Genomic DNA, 25001 nt, shown 5'->3' with positions numbered 1-25001 from the left:
TGAAATCTGGGGCCCTTCTACGTGTCCACGGCCTCGAAAGAAGCGAGAAAGGAAGATCGAGATGCTCTGGAAGGTTAGAAAGTAGAGGACGGACAGATGTTACGTTTCCATGCATACTGAGCTTCCAAAGAAAGACAAATAAAAAAATTTCACACAAAATTCTATACCACTTAATATTCTATACCACGTAATCATATTTGACATTTTAACCTGCAGAAATGTGGAGCAGGCCTGGATGGTAACAAATATTCTGATTTACTTGTCAGTAATATTTCAAGATGAACACTTACTGGACTGAATTACTTGATTATCCATACATCATTTTTAGACAAATCATGAGTATCAAATATAATCGTCAGGCTTTTGAGGTCCACGGTTTATTTGTTCGTCTCTCTGTAGTTTTTATTGTTGGGGAAATTACGACTGAGTTTTGATCATAAAACAGTTTCGCTATTGGTATACGCTGCTGCTGAACACTGTTGTGAGATGCACAGACTCGGGTAATTCACACACGCTTGATAACTCTCTCTAACTCTCTCTCGCTCTAAAAATGGCATTAATAACAGCTTTAGTCTGCTATCAGTGGCTCAAGCCTCTGTTACTAACCCTATAATTACATTTTAGAATTAGCAATGGATGCTTAGGATTTAATGCGAAAGAAATTAGTCCAACACGAGCATTTTAAGGACAAAAATCTGACACATTTCTTGAAAAACTTGAAATGCACACCCGAGGTGGTAATGCGTGGCCGTTACACCTTGGGTGTGCATACATAATCAAACGTTGTTAATTATCAATTAGTTATTACTCATAACTATTATCCTGATTAACTACTTACTCTTATCTACCAATACAAGTTCATAATAGCACCTTAAGGGTGCATATTAAGTGTATTGCCCCAGAGACAAGCAGTTGTACCCCTAAAGATCAAATCACAAGAACTAATCACACTTTCTTAAAAAAAAAAAGATTGCTTATGTTTTTTTCACTGCGGATTCAGATTAAAGTGCCTATATAAATTCTTCCAGCTCTTTGTCTATCATTTTTCTGTGTGTGTGTGTTTTGGATGGTTGCTCAGAAGGAGTCCTGTGGGGACTAAGCAGCCTTCATGGAAGGGCCTTCAAAAGTATGGGGTATTTTTAGTTCCTAGGGATTATGAACAGAGTTGTTTTCAATTTGCTATTGGCAGGTGAGCGTCAGGGCGGAGGGAAGAACTCTTCCATCTCAAATTCCCTCTCTTTATTTCTCTCTCTCTGTTTTCCCTCTCAGTCACTTTTCTCCCTCCCACTCTTTCCCAGTCTTTCATTTCTTTCCCAGCATTCCCTTGTCTTCCCACTCCCACTCCTCTGCCCTCGCTGCTTAATCTGGCTTCCGTTCGGCCTCTCAAGGCTTCGACTCTCAGTAGCAGTTTTTTGGAAGCTACTTTGGCTGCTTCCACGCAGTGTTCGAGATCGGAAAAACAGTGTTTACTAACAGGTGCAAGTCGAGCGACTCTCCAAATGTCCTGTACATACAACAGCAGACGGGAAGAGAAAAAAAATATCTGCATGAACAGATCGCAAGTCAATTTCCAAGTTGAGTTATTTTTTTTATTTGTGGAATGCAGGTATACTAAACGTCTTTACTTTTCAATGCATTACATTTGTATTTCTAAAAAGCAGCTCTCACAGATTTCATCCTCTGCAGCCAAAGATCTGGCTTGTTTTCTCTCTCTTTCTCTTCTGCACAAACACTTAACTGGAGTTTCGTCTAGCTTTATGACTGTACATTACCACTATATTGTGGCAGTTTTCATTATATTGTGCCAGAGGATTGCTTATTGCCATATTTATGTCAAAGACGTAACAGACAACTTTAGCTGTCATGCAGCACAAATGTCATCCAAACCCTGAAAATGCATAGTATATGCTTGGGTTATAGTATGCTGTTGCCAGTCTCTGAGTTTGAACAGAATTTTATGTTGTCCTTTAATCAAAACTCATGTATTCTGCGGCTGTGTGATTTTAGCATTGGAAACTAAGTTATTCACTATTTAAGAAGCTAAACTAGAGTAAGCCTAATTAGTTAGTTTAGTTTCACTATAAGTTACCAATACAAAGCAGCTAAAACCATTTAAGATATGTGGGGGAGGTGGGCTATATCAAAGCTATTTAAAGGGGTAGGCTTTTTTATTTTTATACACTCTAAAAAATTCTGGGTTGTTTTAACCCAAATTTGGGTCAAATATGGACAAACCCAGCCGTTGGGTTACATTTTCTCCAATCTGAACATTTGAACAGATCAATTTACACTTTTAAATACCACTTTTAGAAAACTAGAAAAAAAAACATAATTCATACACACTTCCTTTTGGGGTCAGTAAGATGTTTTTTCAATGAAGCCTCTTCTGCTCACCAAGGCTGCATTATATAAGTAAAAACTTTTTTCTTTTTTTTTTCAATTTAAAACATTATTTATATATTGGTCTTTTTTTCACAGTTTTTTGGGAAACGTTTTAGTCGGACATTTGTCCAACATTTTTAAATGTTACTGCTTGTTTTAGAATGTTCAGAGAACATTAAAAAGTAAAATCTGTATAATGTTTGAGAATGTTCTCTAAACACTGTTCTAGAACAATGTTCTAAAAACAACCCAATAGGAAACCCAGTGCTGGGTAAATATTTGACAGAACACATGCTGGGTTAAAGTAACCCATCCAATGTCCGCTCATATTTACTAAAAGCTGGGTTAATTTGACCTCATAAATTTTGTTTTTTTCTTCCTTGCAGCAAATGTTTATATAATTTATAAAATCTATATAAATTATGTAGTGGAGCAAAACAACAGTAAATGTAATTAATTAAAAAACGCCTGGTTGTTTTAACCCAATTTTGGGTCAAATATGGACAAACCCAAACGTTGGATCCAAAATGCAGTTAAAAAATTTAACCCAATGGCTGGGTTTGTCATTATTTGACCCAAAATTGGGTTAAAACAACCCAGCATGTTTTAGAGTGTACAATATGTTTTTGTCTTTACAGTAGGCTAATTATTGGATACACAAGGGAATGCAAACTTTAAAGTTGTTCAGGAAAATCATCTATGGAAGTTTTCTCTCAGAACAGGAGTGAAATCATCCGCTTTTATACAGTTTGGCAAACAAGCAATGAGTTATGTAACTACTCTAAAAATGCTGGGTTGTTTCAACCCAATTCTGGGTCAAATATGGACAAACCCAGCCGCTGGGTTAATTACATTTTTAACCCAACGTTTGGGTTTGTCCATATTTTGACCCAAAATTGGGTTGAAACAACCCAGCATTTTTTAGAGTGTGTAACTATGAAACTGGGTAGTTTGTGAGGTAGTGCGTAATTTCCACTATGGGTTACAGAAAACTACCCAACAACATGCAAATAACCCGACAAATTGACCCAACAGCAGACTGGGTTAAAAAATAACCCAGCAATTTTTAGAGTGAAGAAAAACATTTTAAAACATAAACATTTTTTAAAAAATTAGATGCTCAAAGAACCTTCCGAAATAACATTTTCATAACTCAATGGGAATCTAGCTAAATGTTGTTAAAACGTATTTTTTGTTAGCTGGGGATGTAGCATTTCAACACGCTATGCTCAACTGAATGGAAAAAGCAGCTCATTATTGGAAAGGCAACAATGTCTTGAAAAGAGTTTAACTACTGTCATGTTATTGAAATGCTGTAGTTAGTCCTAGAAGTACTACTGTCGAACAACACATCCCAGCAGCAGCGTACAGTGTGAGGTTCACCTCTCCGCCTCCGGTCAGCCTCTCTTCCCCTCACAGGACAGGACACAGAGCAGCGGCGCGTCCTGCTGAGGGAACGGGGGAATCCGAGAGCATGTCTTACAGAAGTGAGAAATGCTCAAAAGTAGGTCAAATGCTTCCCCTCGCTCTCCTTCCCGGAGTTTTAGCACAGTGCTACCAGTATTTGGTCTCAGTTTCCATTTTCAAATGGTAAAAATGACTCTGAGGTTGCAAACGGTTGCATCCGGCAATTTCTTGAACTCATAAATCAGGATCAAGTCTTTTCAATGTGAACAAACGTTTGAATATTTTCCTTATAATTCACTGCTTGTAAAAACTGAGAAAACTAATATATCCCCATAAATAAGGCCCTTAATGTCATCGTTTTATTGAAGCCACATGCCGTGCCATAAGTCTCCACGGTAACTAAAACTTATACCTTTGAAAATAATTATAAACACTATTCTGTGTGTCTGTGTGTTAAACATAAGCGTCTGTGTTTGTCTTGTAATATTTCAGGCTAAAAAGGCTTTTTGTGTTGGAAAGCTCGCTCAGCTGTTTAAAGGAATAGTTCGCTCATAAAGAAAAAATGGTAACACTTTGTTTTGATTGTCCAGTTTAGATATTATTCTAGCTATAAGTAACTTTGCATCTGCATGTCAAGCAGTCAATAGAGTATTAGTAGACTTAATATCTGCTAACACTTTATTGTGACTCTCCTCAACAGACACTCTACTGACTATAAGTAACTTTGCATGTACATGTCAACTTATTCTACTAACCCGAACCCTACCTGTCTACTAATACTCTAGCAATACTCTCATGAGAGTTAGTAGACATGTAGTTGTAAAGTTACTAGTTAGTAGAATGTCTAAAGTGGACTATCGAAATAAAGTGTAACCAAAGCCTCTACAAACATAGCTTTGTATGGGGAAACAGACTCAAATTTACGTTGTTATTCAGTTAAAATATTATTTCCTGCTGTAGCTTTTAGATCTCAACATGATGGTGAGTAAATGGGACAGAATTTACGTTGCTGAGTTTTTTAAGGGTTAGTTCACCCAAAAATGAAAATTCTGTCAGCAATTACTTCCCCTCATTGAGGGTTGATCTTACACATCAAGGTGGAGGGACAGAAATGTGTCAGATTTCATAAAAATGTATTAATTTGTGTGTCAATGATGAACAGAAGTCTAATGGGTCCGGAACGACATGACGCCGTTTTACACAAGACGGTCAATGCAGAATCTGTGCTATGGTCAATCTTTTGTAATCCAGTCAACTCGTCAAGTGTGTGTCCGCTTTTTCAGCTCTGACAACTGACTTATGGTGCTCAACGTGACCGTGCTTTGATTTATGACGGACAGCATACTCTGCTGTGTATATTGTGACATACAGTACATTTAAAAATGCTTATAGTTTATATGATACAATTAATCTTCTAAAGTTAAGATATACTCTTAGTTTAAATAAATTAAACAGGCTTTTGAGATTTGGGCAAATAATGTTTTTGTGTGTTTTATTTATTTTAGTGCTAAAAGTCTAATGGTCACCGTGAAACACAGAACAAATTTGTTATTTTTCCAGACCTTACATTCACTGAAAGTCTTTGTGATGTGCTGGAGGAGACTTGACAGAGCGCTGGACTCTTGCATCGTCAATACAAGATCTTGACCACCTCTTGATGTAAATCAAATTAGTTATTTTGATGTTATTGCAAATAACATGCTAGAAGCATAATAATCTGCAACAATGATCCAATCATCGACTCTTAAGGATTTGCCTATTTAAATTCAAACAGTGTATGTGAAACAGACATTTGTGGAGGTAAAAGGTTTTAGATGTCGAGCTACAGAGACATTAATGCTTTATCAATTATGTTGGTCCAGACATACAAGTTGTGATTTGCTTGCAACCTGTACGTCATTAAATTGCAATGTGATTATTATTTATTATAATCCCACACATAGCTATCATGCCTGAGGAACCCAAGTTGTTCACTGAAAATACTTTGATTATGGTCAAAAGTAAATTAATTTACTCAAATTTGATGTCCACCCTCAATGTTGTGCCAATTTTTTGCTCCGATATCAACTATCAATATTTTTCAGGGTAATGCACCAAAGTTATAGTTAACACTCTAATGTATATATAATGTCAGTATATCAAATATCAAATGGGTCCCACTTTATATTAGGTATATTTAACTACTATGTACTAACATTTCAATACAAATTTCATTCCCTAACCTTAACCGTAACCCTCAATAACCTCAAGTGTTTAACAATACAACAATAACACTATAAGTAAATTGTACTTATTTGGTGTAAATACATAGTAGTTAAAGACACCTAATATAAAGTGTGACCGATATTTGTTGTTAACAAGGCCAAATAGCTTTTCCTCCAAGAGTTTTGGCCAGTATTGAGGCCCGTGACAGACGTCCTGAAACATCTCGGAGATGAGTGGGGCGTTTTACTGTAATGTAGATAGGTATACGCTCACGTGTTAGTGTGTGTCGCGGAGGCGTAGCGCTGTGTGTGTAATATGATTCAATCGCTAACTCTTTCCCTTGTCAACCACACATCTGACAGCGTTTTCCAGCCAGAGAGAGAGAGGTTGTCCGCTCAGCAACAGGAGTTATTTCGAGACTGAAGGACGGACAGCCGTGTCATCGAGCAGACAAGCTCACTAATCTATCAGTGTCATTAAAGCCTGGAGGAAGTCCAGCACACAGGAAGCGGGACTGGGGTCAGCGGGGGAGCGAAGGACACTGGGAGGCATTTACTGGCACAGGTGTTTGATCAGTGAGCGTTCAGATCAGGAACCGGGATCCAGTCTCCGTGTCTATTTAACTACTTAATGCCTTCAAGATGTATATTCCACGCAGGGTACACAGCTTATTCACCAGCAGGGCTTACGGTTTCACTGTTTAAAATGAACATGATGTCATGTCCTCACAGATGTGCGTCCGAGGGTTCAGTCGAGGTTTATATATTGGAAACTGTGCAGAAGCGTCAGATAAGCGCTTTTCGATAACTAAACACAGTGAAGCTCTGTAATGTCTTTCCTCTCAGGAAGGCAGCTCTTGTGAGATCAAGCCACTGTGCATATTTTTTGGAGCACATCACAAGTGCTCCTCGTCCACGAAGACTTCCTGAGTTTCAGATCCAAGTGTGTGCAATGGCGAACCTGATGAGTGATTTATAGGAACTTGAAAAGGCTATTTGCTGTTATTAGAGTGTGTGTGTGTGTGTGTGAGTGTGTATGAGAGAGAATCATTAATCAGGGCTATTGCTCTTTGTGGGCACTTTATATCGGGTTCAACCAGTTCAATTTCAGAAGCAGATCTGACTAATCTTTTCCAATGTTATCTCTTTTTATTGAAAAACGGTCACATTATTTTATATTACACCATTGTATGCTTGGTAACGAGGTGCTATCAACGAGCTTATGTAAGCCTGTAAAATTCCTTAGATGGGAATATTAAGCCCTTGCGAGATATTTTCATTCTTGCACGATCAAACAGAAAATACGGCCAGCTGAGAGTGTCAGTTTCACTTTTTACAGTACCTATAAAGTCAGGTCACACAGTAGTGGCCAAAAGTCATGTCTGGCCTAGCAAAATTGACATTTTCACCTCTTATTGAAATATTATTAAAAATGTCTTAAGGATTTTATAAGCATATTGCGTAGTTGTGCTTGGAGTCGATCGTTTTATTTGTGATGGTAGCGCAATGAAACATGCCAAATTGTACCGACATCATTTTTGGCCAGGCTGTCAAGAAAGAAACTATGAAGAGAACCAACGGAATATTAATAACTGATTATGATGTAGTCAATCTGCTTTTGTGAGCTTTTTGTTTTTCTATGATTTTTTTTTCATAGTGAAATAAAACCTGTAGCTGTAGTTTGCCTTTTATAATATTGCTTATGCACAGCTAGCCATATTTTAACCATGTTCATAATTTATTAGCTGAATAATTATTTGATAGTAGTTAATAGTAAACTATGATATGATTTTTCGTTAATTTATGATAAATATGCATCACATTGAGTTTGTGTAATGCAATTCAAACGCATAAATCTTCCATCGAGGCCTAAATATTTTTTGAGTGTGTCACATGACCTTTAATTTCAGATGACACGCCCATAGTCTGTTTACGGGCCATCTGGACATAAAACTCAAAGGCACATTCTCGATCTGGCATACTCTAATCTGATTGGTTGACTTTTGAGGAAGAACTAATCACTGAATTTCCAAAGCTTTAGGTCAGTAGCATCTCTAGAGTATGATGTCGGATGCACTTAGGAAAGATTAAACCACATGTCCACTAGTAGCACTATATGTTCTGCTTTGTTTATGCGCAATAATCAGTACTTTTTGGATGTCTATTCTGTGAGTTTCACTGTAATTATAATACATTCTCTCAGTGTATGTTAATGTGGCTCTGATGAGTTTGTTCAGACCACAGCGGCTCCACTTGTAACTAATCATTTTTATGTCACGTTGGTATAAATCAGCGGTTCCAGAGTCTCCGCTACTGAATCTCTGTAAATCAGCGGTTTTCTCCCTGCGTCAGCCCAGATTCCCCAGTGGATTGCAGAGTGACAGGAAGCTTGCGGTGTATAGAGATTAGAAGGATCATTATACGTATGTGCGCTCTCACTGCTGTGTGAACTCAGAAGAGCGTGCGCTGTGGTTTCCAGTGAACCCTGCTCAAAGCGTCCAGTGTGGAACCAGCACAGCGGAGCCTTTCACGGAGTCGAGATGTAAACACTGCGCCTTACGCTGGCTCATTGTAAGAGTGACTTTGTCTGTTGACGGAGCGAGAACGCTTCAGAGAAGTGCGCTAGTCTCGGCCCTTCTGTCCAGCTGGTCAAGAGAAGAGTCGGGAGTTGGCTCCTACATAGATTTGATCATGCTTATAAGGATTTATAGGCTTCTGGTGCTTGAGATCTGAAGCATTTGAGAACTGACATTTGCCGTTTTTGCAATAGGAGATAAAACGCAGGAACCATCACAACAGGGCTTTCCTTCAAAACCCTGATTGTTCTTACAGTCACCGCAGCTGCCAAATGTTTTCTTCTGTCCGTCTCATGTGCGTAGGCTTATTAAACAAACCGTTGAGCCTGTGTGATCCTGGCTTCTGTGCAGCGCTCCAGGTCCGTCCAGTGCTCCAGGCCTCATCACACACCGTCTGACAGCGGCACACACATGGTTTCTCTCTGTAGGCATACTAAGCTCATGGCTGCTGTTTTATGTGTTGTGGTAGGTCAACCCTCTCGAATCACACGGGATAAACCGAGTATATCGCTGTGTGTCACACGACGTCACGCCGGCCTGCTGCCGTATCCCTCAGATGTTCGCTTACACAGTTGTGCATGTGGCTCTGGTTGTCTTTGTTAATTTGTTGAGCTACTGTGCCGAGTGTCGCTCTCATCTCGCTGTTGCACACATGGTTCTCGGCACACGCGGTGTGTGTGTGTGTACGGAGCCTGTCAAAGCACATGACATTCACACATGGTTTTGAGTACTGCATGAATGTTGGGCTACCGGGTTCACTCGGGAACATATGGAGTGGGTCTGTACCCCAGCTGACCCTCGCGTGACAGCTCGGCCCGAGAGGTGTGTCCCTCCATTGTTTCATCACACTGTGAGTGTACGCACTACATCACTACCCAGCATGCACCAGGGGCTCGCACGTAAACAGTGACATCATCGCAGCATCGCCTCTACAACACTTTGTTTTGCTCAGTCAAAGTTTAAACGCCTCAAGTGCCATGAGCTTTGCATACTTCAGTATACTTTTTTGTACTTTTATGAATATGAACTGAATATGAATGCAATTAAATTTATGATATTATAGTTAAAATGTATGTTAAATGCTATTAGTAGTTCTTAAGAGTGCTTTTTGACTCACTTTAGTAGGACTTAAGTACATCTTTATTTGTTATTTTATACATTTTTATAACGGTGTAGGATTTACTTTGAAACGATTTTCACTCAGAAATTGCTTGAAAATGTCACAAATAATTACACAGAAATGGCAAGTAACACGTTAAATTAAACAAAGTTTTGAAGTGTGAAATAGTATTTTCTTGTAAAACGTTCTCAAATAATCGTTTAATTTACAACTTTACAAAATAAATTTCTACTGTGTAATTACTTCTATATTGTCTTTAAAATATGGTTAAAGCTTACAGACAAGCATTTATGGTAAACTAAAATGCATACAGTGCCTTAATGTAATTTCTATTGAAACTTGTATGTTATGTATTTATGTATTTAAATATATTTATAATCATACATTCGTATTGATGAAGTTGCAATTTAGTACATTTAAAATAAATGAACTGTAACACTTTATTTTGATGGTCGACTTTAGACATTCTACTAACTATAAGTAACTTTGAATCTACATGTCAACTTGCAGTCATTAGAGTATTAGCAGACTGTCTGCTTAATATCGGCAGACACTTTATTTTGATGCTTTCCAACAGACAGTTAAGTAACTTTGCATGTACATGCCAACTTATTTAACTGTTATGATTCTTGTCTTCCCCTGTTTTGTGTTTAGGACTCTTATGTTGAAGTGTATTTCCTTGTACCCATTGATCCAGTGTTTCACTTCCATGTGTCCCAAATTACACACTTTACACTATGCACGTATACTCTGTGTACTTATGCACTGTGTACTCAACCATGTAGTGTATAAATTGTGTATGGTTATCTTGTCCAACATAGTGTCCAACATTCCTTACTTTTTTCCCTTAATTAAGTGCATAATCCGGGTATTTAAAGTGTACTTTTTTTTTCAGTCTAAACACACTAGTTGCAATATTTATACTACACAACGTCATAGAATAGGTCATGAGTACGTGAATTTGGACACATCTCCTGTGTTTAGTCTGTTTGCTTTTGTTTCCATAGTTGCTCTCATTACTTCCCATAATATTGAATTGTTCACACCTGTCCTTTGTTAGTCCTTGTTACGCTGTGTATATAAACCCCAGTGTTTCCTGTGTTGTTTGTCAGGTCTATCCTTCTATTAGCTGTCATGTTGACGTGATCAGTTCTGTTCCTGGAGTGTCCTAGTGTCTGTTACATTGTTTATTTTGATTCCTTTTAAACCTTATTTGCATCTGAATCTAACCATTTTTTTGTTTCTGAGTTCACTTTACATCTACCAACCCCAACCTAGCACTCTACTAACAGTCTACTAATACTTTGAGAGTTAGTTGACATGTTGTTGCTTGGAGTTGTCTAAAGTGGACCATATTAACTTTTAAAGTAATATTGAATAACACACTACAGATAAAATTATAATCAACTACTTTAGTACATCTGCTGTAGTATGTTAGTCAACATCAAAATAAGTGTACTTCTTTAAAGAATGACAGAAAGGTATTAAACATAATGAATTAAAATGTACTTTAAGGTAAAACTATTATTTTGACATTAATACCAAGTTTACTTAAGTAAACAGTTACAAAAGTATACTCCCTTATGTGGCCGATTATTTCATTTATAATATATTATCTTCAAATTTTGTTTCCAAAAAAGCACATTTCTTTTCACAAGGGGAGGTTCCTGCAACTGCTTTCCTGGCAAGTCGATTTTGATTTCATGTTGATATGTCAATACTACTCTACTCTAGTACTAAACAATGGTGTAAAAGATCTACTGGCAAAGGGACTGGCTGTACATACTGGAGCTCCACACATGCAGGTACATGTGGAACGTGTCTTAGCTGGTCAGTAACGGTGCCCACTGTGTTTGTTCCAGATGTCATCTCTCCAACACATTACAACCCGTACTTCAGGAGGCTACGGTTTGACGTGAGCTCCATGGAGAAAAACGCTTCAAACCTGGTGAAGGCCGAGCTCAGGATCTTCAGGCTGCAGAACCCGAAGGCCCGTGTGTCTGAGCAGCGGATTGAGCTTTACCAGGTCAGTCCTCTCCTGTCCCTCAGCCCTTCATCATTCTTGCATTTCGTTTGACTTCATGCACTCGTTCAACTCCCTGAACAACTGTCATGACAGCAGCACTACAACAATCTTGTCTGGACAATTACTTGCATGCAAACTTTGGCTTCGGTTTTTACACGTGAGAATTAAGATATAAATTATTCAAATATTTTTCTAAGAAACACTATTCAAAGTTTGTGCCAAACTATTACAATTTCTTAATTTATGAGATCAGATATGATGTAAACAATTTTTTTTTTACTTTTAAGCCAAAAAAATGTAAATAAATTACGATGTAACGCAATACAAATTTGAATATTGGAAACGCAATAAAAAACAATGTTCTTCCACAAAATGCATGCAGTTTTGTTTTTTAAATGCCAGAAGGCCAAAAGATGCGAGCAAAAAAATGTGTATCATGTCATTGACCCATTCATATAGCACTCTTGCTGATGTGATATTGCTTAAATAAAGGTGACATGCAAAGATGCAAATCATATGTCGTCAATAGCAGTTCACCTTTTTAATCTTATTAATATTTGAACTGTTTTTCATAAAAAGCAATTAGATTGAATGGAGAGCAAATGGAGACTTGCCTCCCCGGCTTCGCATATTTTCCTCCTGAGAACAAAACTTCAAAATTCAGAGATTTCAATATAAGATCTCAAACATTTCTCATCAAATACTCTCGAAACCAAATGATCTGAGCTATAGTATGCCATCCAAATTATAGCCCTATACTCTTCATGTATTTATATTAACTATGGAAGCTTGTTTCCACCAAAGAATAAAATAAAATAATAAGGAAATTACGACTTTTATTTGTCAATTGTGAGTTTATAACTCACAATTATGACTTTTTTCTCAGAATTGTGATATAAACCTGTGATATAAACTCGCAGTTGTGAATGATAAAGTCCAAATTGTGAGATAAAAACTTGCTATTGTCTTGCAAAAGTCTTGGAAAATATATATTTTATTCCTTAGAAACAAGTATCCATAATCAACTCTTGTTTTATGCCGTATGTTAATTTAAATTTTTTACTAAACGAGGTCTAGGAAATACACTGAAAATGCCACTCAGAATTGCTAGTGCATTTCATAACTTTTTTTTTTTTTACAGTGTAGAGATAAATACATAATAAAGAAGTCTTCTGAGCTATGAATGAGCCTGTGAATCATGCCAGAGTTAGTTGTAACCCAGGACACTTTTCACTAGCACACACTCAAGTTCAGAAAACCGTTTTCACACCGACCAAGTGAACCAACTCTGACGTCAAACAGGCTTGTGTACGCAGTGTGAAAGCGCCCACACATGCACTTTTTAACCTCTCTTCTCCTCCTCCTCTTTCCTCGTATGTTCGTTTATTTATCTTAAGGGTGCTGTAGAGCTCCGGCCCATCGATCAGCGGGGTTTTATGTGTGTGTGGAGAGAAGTGAGTGTGGAATGCTGTTTGGTGATTTAGAGTTGCGAGGGTCTCGAGGGCCAAATAAAATCCCAGTGCTGTCGAGGTCTGTGCTCCCCACCTCCCACCTGCCTCTCCATTTAACCTCGCTCCCCTCCTCTCTGTTCATGTGTCAGGTCTGTCATGACAGGTGCAGTAAACACTGTCCCACTAACACAGAGATGGTGAATGTGTTAGGGAGGTTTTAAAAGGAGTTTGCAGGGAAGGGAGAGGTTGATCCTGTTCCATTTTTATTACTCATGTTAATGATCCTGTTGTAGCTGGTCAGGAAAATATGGTCATTATAATTAAAGTGAACTTTAATAAAGTGCAAAATAATAAAGTTCATCTGCATATAACATTGACTAGTTCAAGATAGGAGTCAAAAACAGTCAACCTAGTCAGGGAAAAATTCGCTTTAAAGGGTAACTAGCCAAAATTGTTAAATTGTTAAACTTTCGTGTAAAAGCATAGTTAGAATGGAAACTCCACTTTTAAGTTTGACCGTAATTTCGTTTTCAGTCAAAATGCCTTTTGAATGGGAGTGCATGGGGCACTTCTATGATAGCATCAAAATCGCTGTTTTTAAAACACTAATTCGGCTCAAAACATGAAACTGTGCTGGAAGTATCACCAGTGGCTCTACACATGAACTCCAGCATTGACTACATTATTTGTGTTCACAAAGTTTACTAAAAAGAAAGGTTTTGTACGACTCACTTTATCAGTTAGTGTTTCCGGTGGCTGGAATTTTTTCAGTCAAAAGTAGTCGATCTCCGAATGCAACGTAACATGAGGAGAGTAAAGATGGAAAGCTCCTAAAGCTTGTTTCCATGATCTAAGTGTCTAAGTTATCATGCTTTTCATTGGAATTACAAGTTCATGACATTTCCTCATATGGAGTTAGTTCATTACGTTGCATTCGGAGATCGACTACTTTTGATTGACAAAATGCCGGCGGACGGAAACACAGTGAGTTGTTCAAAATCTTTCTTTTTAGTAAACTCTGTGTACAACAATGTTCTCAATGGAGTTCATGTGTAGAGCCGCTGGTGATACTTCCAGCACAGTTTCATGTTGTGTCGAGCTGCATTAGTCTTTTAAAAATAGCGATTTTGATGCTAGCACTCCCATTCAAAAGGCATTTTGACCAAAAACTAAAATACGGTCAAACTTAAAAGTGGCGTTTCCATTCTAATTATGCTTTTACACGAAAGTTTGACTCGGGTAGATTAACAAAAAGAGCCTAGGTTCAATTTTGGCGAGAGTTACCCTTTAAGAATGGACTGTTGTCTGAAGTGAACTGGTGAAACAGATCAAACTGAAAGAGGAGAGAGCGATATTTAATGCAAGTTCCCTTAGTATATACTTTATTCACGCTGTCAATCCACAAATCTTTTTCTAATATCATGAATTAATATGAAGACGAAATACTCCAAGGCACTCGCGAGGTGAAGTAAATAACATTTAATTAACTGGGCTAAATCATAAAAAAAAGTGTAGATAAGCATTTCGGCTACACCGCCTTCTTCGGGATACATATCAATTGTCTTCTTAAACTATTAGTAATTAGTGGATCATCAAAGACATCAGGAATTATTAGTTGATGCATATCAGTGACATTGACAGTCGTCACATGACTTAAAATATTCTAAAAAACTGTTCTCACAATGTCAGGAAAATGATATCGCATGACATTTTTGAAGATCAAAATCTATTTTTAATTTAGGAATGAAACATGAAACACAGAAGAGGTGTTTTAAATAATTGTGGGCATGAATAGCATTTATAATGTTACACTGGCGTTCAAAAGTTTGGGGCAAAGTCGCCAAAGCTGCATTTATTTGATCAAAAATGTAGTAAAAACAGTATTGTGTACAATTTAAAATTATTAAAAATAAACATTTCTTATTATTATCAGCGTTGAGTTGCTGTTTGAAATTTTGTGGAAAACATGATACTTTTTTTCAGGATTCTTTGATCAACAAAGATTTTTGTTGATTTTTTTTAGCTTTTCAATGCATCCTTGCTGAATAAAGTATTACTTTCTTTAAAAATGAAATCGTACGGTTGTGTATTTCAGAATAAATGAATAGATTCCTCATAAAGTAATTCAGTTACTCTCCTGTTAAACCAATCAAGTGTTATTTCAGTTCAGCATGGAGATTTATCTCCATATCGGCAGTTGTGTAACTACAGTAGATTCCCAGAAGCCCCTGGACTGCCGACCCCTGTAGCTCCAGTCTAAAGATCCTTCAATTAGTATCTCCATTTTGGCCTCCGTCTGAGCCTCTCCATCCCACGTTCACCTCCACGGCCCGATGGAAGGAAGCTGAGCCGTTGCAGATCTACAGCTGAAGCAGTGTTTTACGCATTAAGAGCTGCTCTGTCCAATGTAAACACGCAGCCACGAAGGACAGAGGAATAACAGTGCACCCTGTCCAGCATCTGTTTCCGCCACCACAGCCTCTCCAAGCATTTCCCAGACCTGGCTAATCAATCAGGGAGCTTCCAATGGGAACCGCTGTTGAGGCACTGGAGAAGGGTGCCGTTTCATACGGGGTGAACGAGGGCTGGCACATCGATGACAGCGTTTGCTGATGCGTTTCCTGTTTCTCTAGATCTTAGGTCACAAAGAGCTCACGTCACCCACACAGCGCTACATCGACAGCAAGGTGGTGCGCACCAGTGCGGAGGGCGAGTGGCTGTCGTTCGACGTGACCGAGGCCGTCAGTGAGTGGCTGCGGTACAGAGGTAAAGGAGTGTAAGACAGTGTTTTACTAGAAATGTCTTGTGCATATTTATGTCTAATTCCTGCTGGAAAATCAAAAAACTCAAAATCAACTTGAAACCAAAATAGAAGATTAATGGCATATTTTTCTCCAAAACATTGAAAAAAAAATGTTTCAATCGTTCTCGACCAAAAATATTGATGACTCATCTTGTACTCCTTGTGAAAAAGAGGTGTGCTTAATTGTATTGAATGTGCACTTGTAGTGTACTAGAATATGAAGGTAATATAATATTAATTTAAATTAAAAGCCAGTACTTTCGTGACTGTTTCTCAACGTATGTACACATTAAAAAAGTGCACTGTAATATCAAATTAATAGTTGTACTTAACCCCTTAAGCGCCCCCCTTTTTTTTAAATAGACATGAAAATGCACATTCCGAACTTAAATGGTTGTAATTCAAGAATGCTTTGGAATATAGATGTAAGATTGGTCTTATTTTAAAGAAGACATTTGGCAGATTTTTGTTAAAGTGAAATAAATTAAGAAAGTTAAATAGAAAAAAAAGTTTGAGTTTATGGAAATTTACAATGTTAAAAATTAAATTATTCATATTTTCTATAAAATATATATTTTCAAAACCTGGAGGACTCTAAAAATTGCCAAAAATCTGAACAAGTTGTGTTTCAAATTTTAGGTATATATCTCAAAAAATAAGCTTTCAGTGAGATTTAGTTTGGGCGCAGTACCACACTTTTTCACTAGTTGACATTACTGCCCAAAAAAAAGGGCCCCTCCATTTCCATATGTTGTTTGAGTGATCTGAACCATTATTTTTTACAATTTTCATACAATTTATGAAGTAGACATCCTATTCAGAAGTATAGGATGGTTTGGCAAAAGTTTGGCAGATTTTGAAATTAATTCAACCTCTAAGAAACACAAACAGAACACGTATGTGCATTATAGCTCGCTGCCACATAAAGAAAAAAAGAAAAGATTCACCATTTGTGATATTTAAAACATTTTCAGACCTTTTTTTCTAAAATAATTGAATGGATGCTATGTTTTGAACTCTTGACATGAAAACAAACTGAGGTTTCTACCATTCTTTCATACTTTTTCATGTTCATCACTATTTCAAAATAAAGGTCTGAACACGCCATATGAGTATGAAAATATTCTTGTTGCAAATTGATGAATTACGAAAATCAGTCACCAAATATGAAAACTAGAGATTGTAAGCTTTCAAATGAGATTAGTTTAGGTTTATTATAGGATATTACTGTTTTAAATATGTAATGGCTGTGGGGTTAAAGCCAATATAAGGGGTTAAAGTACGTTAAGTTTTGCATTGAAGCTACATTAAATAAGTACACTTATATTGATGTGCTCACTAACATACACATAAAGTACTTTATTATAATTTTAACCATAGTGTTTAATTGATATAATTAAAGTTTAATTGTACTAAATTGCAACTTCATCATTCCAAATGTGTAAACAAAAATGTGACATACAAGTTCCAATAGAAATTACATTAAAGTATATTTTAGTTTACCAGATGCTTGTCAGTACATTTGGTAGTACACGTTAACCATATTTCAAAGACAATAGAAATAATTATGAAATCACATGTACGGGTCAAAAAGCACTCTAAAGTTCAGCTTAATGCATTTAATTTAAATTTAAACCACAATATATTTTCATTTAACTGTGAATGCAATTCAGTGTCCAGAAAAATAAGTAGCACCATTTTCAGTTTCAGTGATCTAGCTTGACCACCTTAGGCTGGTTTTCTAGCAGGAAGAAAATAAGAATAAGTCCAAATTTCTATTTGAGTTAAACATGACACTTTGAAGTAGAAAGTGTGGAATAGTATTTCCTTGTAAAAATGCAAATCCTTCATGCATGCAAAGTTTAGTGAGTTTTCATCAAAGTGCGTGAGAATAGCAGTAATAATAACAGGCCAGAGCATGAAGGTGTAGGATCACCGTCCGCATACATGAGCTCATAACAGTGTAAGCCCAGCGGTTCTCCATCACAGTACGCAGGAGAGCGATAGACATCCGCGCAGCAGCAGAGATATGCAGCGTTACTAGCGGCTGTGATGAATGCTGGAGCTGAGAGACAGCAGTGACGCTGTGTGACTCCTGAGGGATCATGGGAGTGGGCTCACTCACATCAGATGAGCTCATTTATCTGCTGTAGATTATCTGACCTTGCTGTGCAAGTGTTTTATTTTTCTCTGTTTTGCTCTCCCACCAGACAGAAACAATGGATTCAAGATCAGCCTGCACTGTCCCTGCTGCACATTTGTGCCGTCAAATAATTACATCATCCCCAACAAGAGCGAGGAGCTGGAGACACGCTTTGCAGGTGGCTTTGGGTGGGGATGCGCGTGTGTGTGTGTGTGTGTGTGTGTGTGTGTGTGTGTGTGTGTGTGTGTGTGTGTGTGTGTGTGTGTGTGTGTGTGTGTGTGTGTGTGTGGACACACCTACTCATTCTAGATTATGCCTATTTGTCACATTTTAGAATAATAATTATGGTCATCAAAACTATGAAACAACACAACTGAAGACATGGGAATTATGTAGTGACCAAAAAATGTGACACAAAAGAAAACTAGCTTATATTTGAACTTCTTTAAAGTTTCCACCCTTTGTCTAGATTCCAGATTCTAGTCAGAAAATGCTTTTATAAAACACTGTATTGTACCGTGATTATCCGGTCCTATTAAAAAGTGTATGTTTTTGACAGTGCTTTCAAGCTATATTTCATCAACCCAAAAAGGGACATTACAAATTAGTCAGATCACAGTTTAAGGGGTATTAATGCACCTGTTAATGATTATTAATATCATCTAATGTTCCTGAAATACTCCATGTGTTGTGTGCACTGAAGCATACTGAAACATGTATGATTACAAATTACAATTACAGCATTTTATGTTTTTTTCTATGAATTTGATTGTTTTAATTATGCAACTCCTAGTAAAATCACTGTCGCCTCTCATGGTTATGATTTATGCATTTGGCAAATCTGATTTGGCAGAATTTATCCAAAGCAACTTGTATTGTTTTCAAGGTACACTGAAACAATAATTGCCATTAAAAAATAAAAAAATAAATATATATACTTATATGTTAAAAAAATGATATTATATGTATATATTAAATAATATTTATGGTTTATTAAAATAAAAAATAAAAAATTACAAGCTCAAAATGTTTTATAAGTTCACAAATATTTATTTCCGCAAAGACACAAGCCAAAAACACACTTAATATCGATTGATATAATATTTTTTTGGCTTTTTACCACTTAATTTTTCCCTAAACCAAAGCTAAATTAACTATTGCATGAAAATAGAATTTTCGTATAGGATAAAAAACATTTTATTAGTCAATGATTCATTTAGTTTTAGTATAAAGACTTCAAAAGACCTTAATGGCGATGTCTTTTTGAAGAATGCATGCATCAGACTAACAAATAAAATGCAACAGAAAAATTTATAAAATTCACAATAATTTGTTTATTTAAATTATTTCTTTAGAGTGCATTAACAAAACAGGTTTAAACCCGAAACCATGACTTTAAATTAGACCAGTATACAAAAGCACTTTAAATGAATGACTCAGTTTTCAGTGTATGCGATGCACTAGTTCATGAACCCATGACTTCTCGGCACCATGCTCAACAGGAATGCCCTGAATAATTGATTAATTTCTATTCACAGGTATAGATGACAGCTTCGTGCACGGAGGGGATCTGAAGATGTTCAAAAAGCGGCGTCACAGTGGCCAGTCTCCACATCTGCTGCTGATGTTGCTTCCATCGTACCGTCTGGAGTCCCAACACAAGAGCCACCGGCAGAAGCGAGCTCTGGACGCAGCCTTCTGCTCCAGGTAGGACCTTTTCCCACAGTCTGCATCCGAACCACAACATACAGTAATGTTTAAAACAGCACTTCTGGAGTCTCATCTGCCATTAGTTAAAAACAGCCAGATGTCAGTCCAGGATTATGCAATCGATGAGCCGTATATCAAAGCAGACTGGACCACCTATCAATGCGGACTGAACTTAATCAATGAACTGGAAAACTTTTCACTGTTAGATTAAAGCTAATGTGGCTCGATCGTCTTTTAATAAAAATCATCTGTGTTCTCTCTCGTCCAACCCATTGCTGACACGATCATATAACAATGTGCTGTTAATTTTATACTTCCTGACATATCCATGATAACATCTAGTATTAACAAGCTGAGAAAATATCTGACATTTCTGTCCAAATCCTAAAGAGAGAAATCGACATTAAAATGAAAAAGTGCACTGATCTGATTATCAGTGTTGGCCAGAATTCAGAATTGTAAGAAATCACATGAAAGAACCATGTTTTTTTCTCCCGTGTTGACAAATTTCCTATCGGAATAGAGGGTTTGGGTGGGACGTCTCCAAGGACTCCCCTTTTTCTTATAGCCAGTAGACATTGAACACATCACAGCTGTGAACCATTATTTGCTTCTTTCTAGTCGGTTATATTAGAGGCAGGAACATTCTCATTCTAAAGCATTTGATTGGTCAGAAAACTGTATAGTGCAGGATGAGTCATCAATATTTGAAATGTGTATAAATTAATTAGAATTGAATTAGCCACAGTGATATTACATTAATCCAAAACTCGTTTTGCAATATGTTTTAAATATGAGGGAAGAGAAAAATATTAATATTGGTTAAGGTATTTATATGACAAAAAGGCAAACTGCAGCTACATTTTTTTATTTTACAATGTAAAAAAAAAGCATAGAAAAACAAAAAGCTCACAAGAAAAAGCACACATTGACTACAACATATTCAGTTATTAATATTTGGTTGGTTCTCTCTTGTTTTTGCATGTGTTCATAACTTCTTTGTATGACAGCATGACCAAAAATTACGTCTGCACAATTTGTCATGTTTCATTTTTAATGAATATATATATATATATATATATACAGTGAGTATATATAATATATATAATAAGAATATTTGAATGAAGGGTGATGTCGTCAATTTTCCTGGCCACTAATCTACTGTACGTTGTGTGTATGAAAATGTTTATGGGTAAAAATACCAAATGTATTATTAAAAACTATATTTAGAATAGTTATATGATTTTCTTTAAATCAAATTCCATTCTAAGTTTAGGTTCAAGAGCTGAAATAAAATTTAAAGACTTCACTAGCCTGATTTTATTCTCAATGCTGAACATTTAGCATACCACTATTGTACATGTGCTACAATTGCATTTGTACAACAGAAAAGCTAAATTTGCTGTGGGATTCAATGGTAGAAGAAAATATGTTGATGTAAAACTAGCCATGTCAACATATGCTATAGAGAAGGTTACTGCCATTATTTCTGTCAAAAATAGTTTTTTTCTTTTCTCATTTTAAGCTTATAGTTGATTATTGATATATTTTTTAATGAGCATGTATTATCAAAGTGTAGCTTATCATTTTTGCATGGCAAATTTCTCTGGCCCTCAAGCCATTGGGTTAAACATCAGTTCTGTTTATCACACCACAGAAATGTGCAGGACAACTGCTGTTTACGCTCGCTCTACATCGACTTCAAGAAAGATCTGGGCTGGAGGTGGATCCACGAACCCAAAGGTTATAACGCCAACTTCTGTGCAGGAGCCTGTCCGTATCTGTGGAGCGCGGACACTCAACACAGCAATGTAAGACAGAGCTGCTTTTGCAACTGGTTAGGATGAAAACTTGTACAAGTTATTACCTGTGTCTGGTTGGGATGAGCTGGTATGATTCTAGATGTAAAGCTACTAGGTGCTGAATTATAAATAGTCTGAATAACTGCATTTTATGTCCCGTTTCAGATCCTTGGCCTCTATAACACCATTAATCCAGAAGCGTCCGCATCTCCTTGCTGTGTGTCTCAGGATCTGGAACCCCTCACAATCCTTTACTACATCGGCAAAACCCCCAAAATTGAGCAGCTCTCCAACATGATTGTCAAGTCCTGCAAGTGCAGCTAGGAACCGATTAACTCCATTTCCAAGAACACACATCCACACAAACAAACACACAATAATGTAAACCCAATCACAAACATGCTGGGCAGGGTGTCAAGGTACAACAGAGTAATTCCTACAGAATAGTTCCTACAAGAAGTACAGACCATCAAAAACTCTCCAAAACCAAGATGATACGTATAAACACACATCTGAATGGTGTGTGGATGTGTGAACCTGTGCTGGAAACAGCCCTGTCGGCATGTGTCACATCACCCACTCATCACTCTATGGATGTGAGTTTGGCAAACACTGGAAGTTTGTTATAGGTGTCTATATGTGAAGCAAGCGGAAGAAAAATCCCTTGTTCCATTTATTTCAAACAAACACTTCTTTCTGTTTTTTTGTTTTTTTTTGTCATTGTTGTTTTGTTTCCCCTCAATTCAGATATTGTTTGCTTGACTATTTGGTCATATTTAAAACCCATGATATTGTTCACCAATACTGGTGAAGAGCTGGAAAGTTCTGACAAGCATTTGTCTCAAACTGTGTTGCTGCCACAAATGAACTCCATGTCTGGCGCGAATAAACCGTTTTTGCCAGGGGGTAGAGTTGGCGACTGACAGATGAAATATTTTCAAAGTTAATGCGCGCCTCAGAAAGACATAGTTTTACCACCTTACATGGTGTAAAAAAGGGCCAAGACCAACAAGTCATGTTGCTCCAAGCAGCCAAAGACGTTTTGTTCCATTGCGAACAGTCATTTAGGTCAGAAACATTCTCTACACAACTGCAGTCGTGAATGCTTGGCCAACTCATTGCAAGCAAAACCATTGCACACTGTACATTCTTGCATTATTGTGGCAGCAACAAATAGATTTTCCATCAAATGTCTGTGCCATTAAGCCAAATGTTGTATCATGCAGATAGCAAGATGTAAACACGTTGACAGTGCCAAGCAAGATTCTCTTCAAATTGTTGTTCCAGCATGAGAGTTATTGATCTGAAAGAGAAAAGTGACTAGAAGTTTATGCAAAAAGATGGCGTTTCTGAAAAGAATGACCATGACTTTTTGATATTCACCACGCAGAGCTACACCAGAGCATATAGTGCCTGGTTAAACTGGAATACGGGTGGTTAGTGAATAAAACGCTGGTTTTGCGCTGAAATACGGCACGCAGAAGTGGCAAAGTTGTGCATTCACCCCTTGGTCCCTTATTACAGAGTGAGTGCAGCTATGAAGTCAGCAACTCCGCAGTGTTGAAAGGAAGTGATGTCTAGTAATGAAATAGGTATGTTTACATGCACTAATTTTCATCAATCGAATGGATCAAATCCGATTTCATATTCTAAAAGTTCCCGAAGCGTTGGAATCCAATCCACATTTTACATTACATATATTCCAAACAAAACTTCACGTGACTAGACTTACCCCATTTTTTTTGCCTTAATGACATGTAAATATTGACCAGTTCGGAAGACGTGAGACGTGAGTCGTGCCTCGCATGTAAATGTAGCTATTGATGTGAGAAGAGTTGTGTCAGTAAAGTCAGATTTTGATGAAAGGATGAAGAATGTGAACAGACGTGTAATGGACAGGTCATGTAAGTGAGAACATGCTTTTGAACATGTTGTGCAGAGGCCAGCTGGACAAATGCACTGCAGCAGCCGCGGACGTTTTCATGGAGAAATGTTTTACACACATCTCAAAGTGTCTTCCTGAATTTGTGATTTTGTTTTCTCTCAGAGAAAGTGATCCTTTGTTATGAAGAATTGCACTGACTATTTTATTTCTACAATTTTTTTATTATTATTATTATTATTTGTAACTATTGTTTGCTGGTTTTTATTCGTAGTTATAGCTTCACCCACATAACATGAGCTGATGATGTGAGTGGCTTCCAAGTGGAGGTTCACCTTTTAAGTCCTTATCTTAAAAACTGGTGCCAGATCAGTTTAAAAGAGAAACGTTGACTCATGCCCAGGATTTTTAGGTGACACTTATTTTATTTGTATTAGGGCAAGAATGCCAGTGGACTTCCTGCAGACACAGGAAGCAGAAGGAGACACCAGCATTGTCACACTAGAGCTGTTTATTGTTATTGTTGTCTATGATGATGATGATGATGTCGATATTGTTGACCCACTATGATGTATTGTAACACATTACTGTTGTGGTGCTCTAGTGGTAAATAAATTATTTAAGTGACAAGGGATGGTGTGTGTGTGCTCTTGTTTGGATTATAATTTTTTCTTTAATTTTCTATTTAGACGAGTTAATACATATAGAAGTAAAATAAAGATTTATATATATATATATATTCAAACAATCCTTATGGTCTCCTAAAAAATAAGTTTTATTTTCTGTAATAATCCTCTGCTAACATAAACAGACTACAGTACATTACACAACCTTATGATGAAACCCTATACATTTAATCTCTATTTATTCCATTTGTTTTATTTCATGTACACACTGCGTGGGCAAGTCGACATAAACTACAGTACAAACCCTTGAGCTTATTCTGACGATGCTCTGATTCTGTAGTTCCTCCCAATGGCCCTTCAACCCTGGAGGCTTGCCAGGCTCATTAGCCGAGAGTTTGTGGTTCCTTATTTAGGAGTGAGACTCGAGCAGCAGAAAGCTCTGGAGACTGTCAATCTGGAATTAGGTTTGGATTGATTAAGACTCAACATTCTACAGATAAATGCTCTGCAAACGCATGATGTCACACATATAGGCTGTGTGAAAATTGCTGGGTTTTACCAAGTTTTGGGACTGGCGTTTTCAGTCGGATGCCATCTTGGTACTTCACAAGAGTCTTTCATATTTAAACACAGCAGTGCAAACTCTGACATAGGACACAATTATAAAAATGTATTTGTGAAATGTATTCCACTGTGTGTGGGAATATTTCTGGGTAAAAATACTGAGTTGCAGATTATTTGTAAAGATTTATATATATCTAATCGAATCCTTTCTAATTACCTGCTCTTGGAAAAAATAAACCCTGGGGTTTCTCAAGATATGATTTAATGTCTTACCTTATGGATTACTTTTATGAAAAACAAACTTT

General features: G+C 37.1%; 1 protein-coding gene across 1 annotated transcript in view; it reads left to right on the top strand.

Moving 5' to 3' along the window:
• tgfb2 (transforming growth factor, beta 2) overlaps positions 1-24138 on the top strand; it is a 44398-nt gene extending 20260 nt beyond the window's left edge. The window contains exons 3-8 of the mRNA XM_079625919.1: positions 11552-11715; positions 15800-15932; positions 18180-18290; positions 19651-19819; positions 21480-21633; positions 21790-24138. Coding sequence (XP_079482045.1) covers positions 11552-11715; positions 15800-15932; positions 18180-18290; positions 19651-19819; positions 21480-21633; positions 21790-21948 — 890 coding nt within the window. The 3' untranslated portion in view covers positions 21949-24138. The remainder of the gene's footprint in view (positions 1-11551; positions 11716-15799; positions 15933-18179; positions 18291-19650; positions 19820-21479; positions 21634-21789) is intronic.
• The last annotated feature ends 863 nt before the right edge of the window (positions 24139-25001 follow it).

Source organism: Phoxinus phoxinus, assembly GCF_949152265.1.
Source record: "Phoxinus phoxinus genome assembly, chromosome: 10".
In the NCBI taxonomy this organism is placed as follows: Eukaryota; Metazoa; Chordata; class Actinopteri; order Cypriniformes; family Leuciscidae; genus Phoxinus; species Phoxinus phoxinus.
This window is presented reverse-complemented; position numbering and strand designations above follow the sequence as displayed.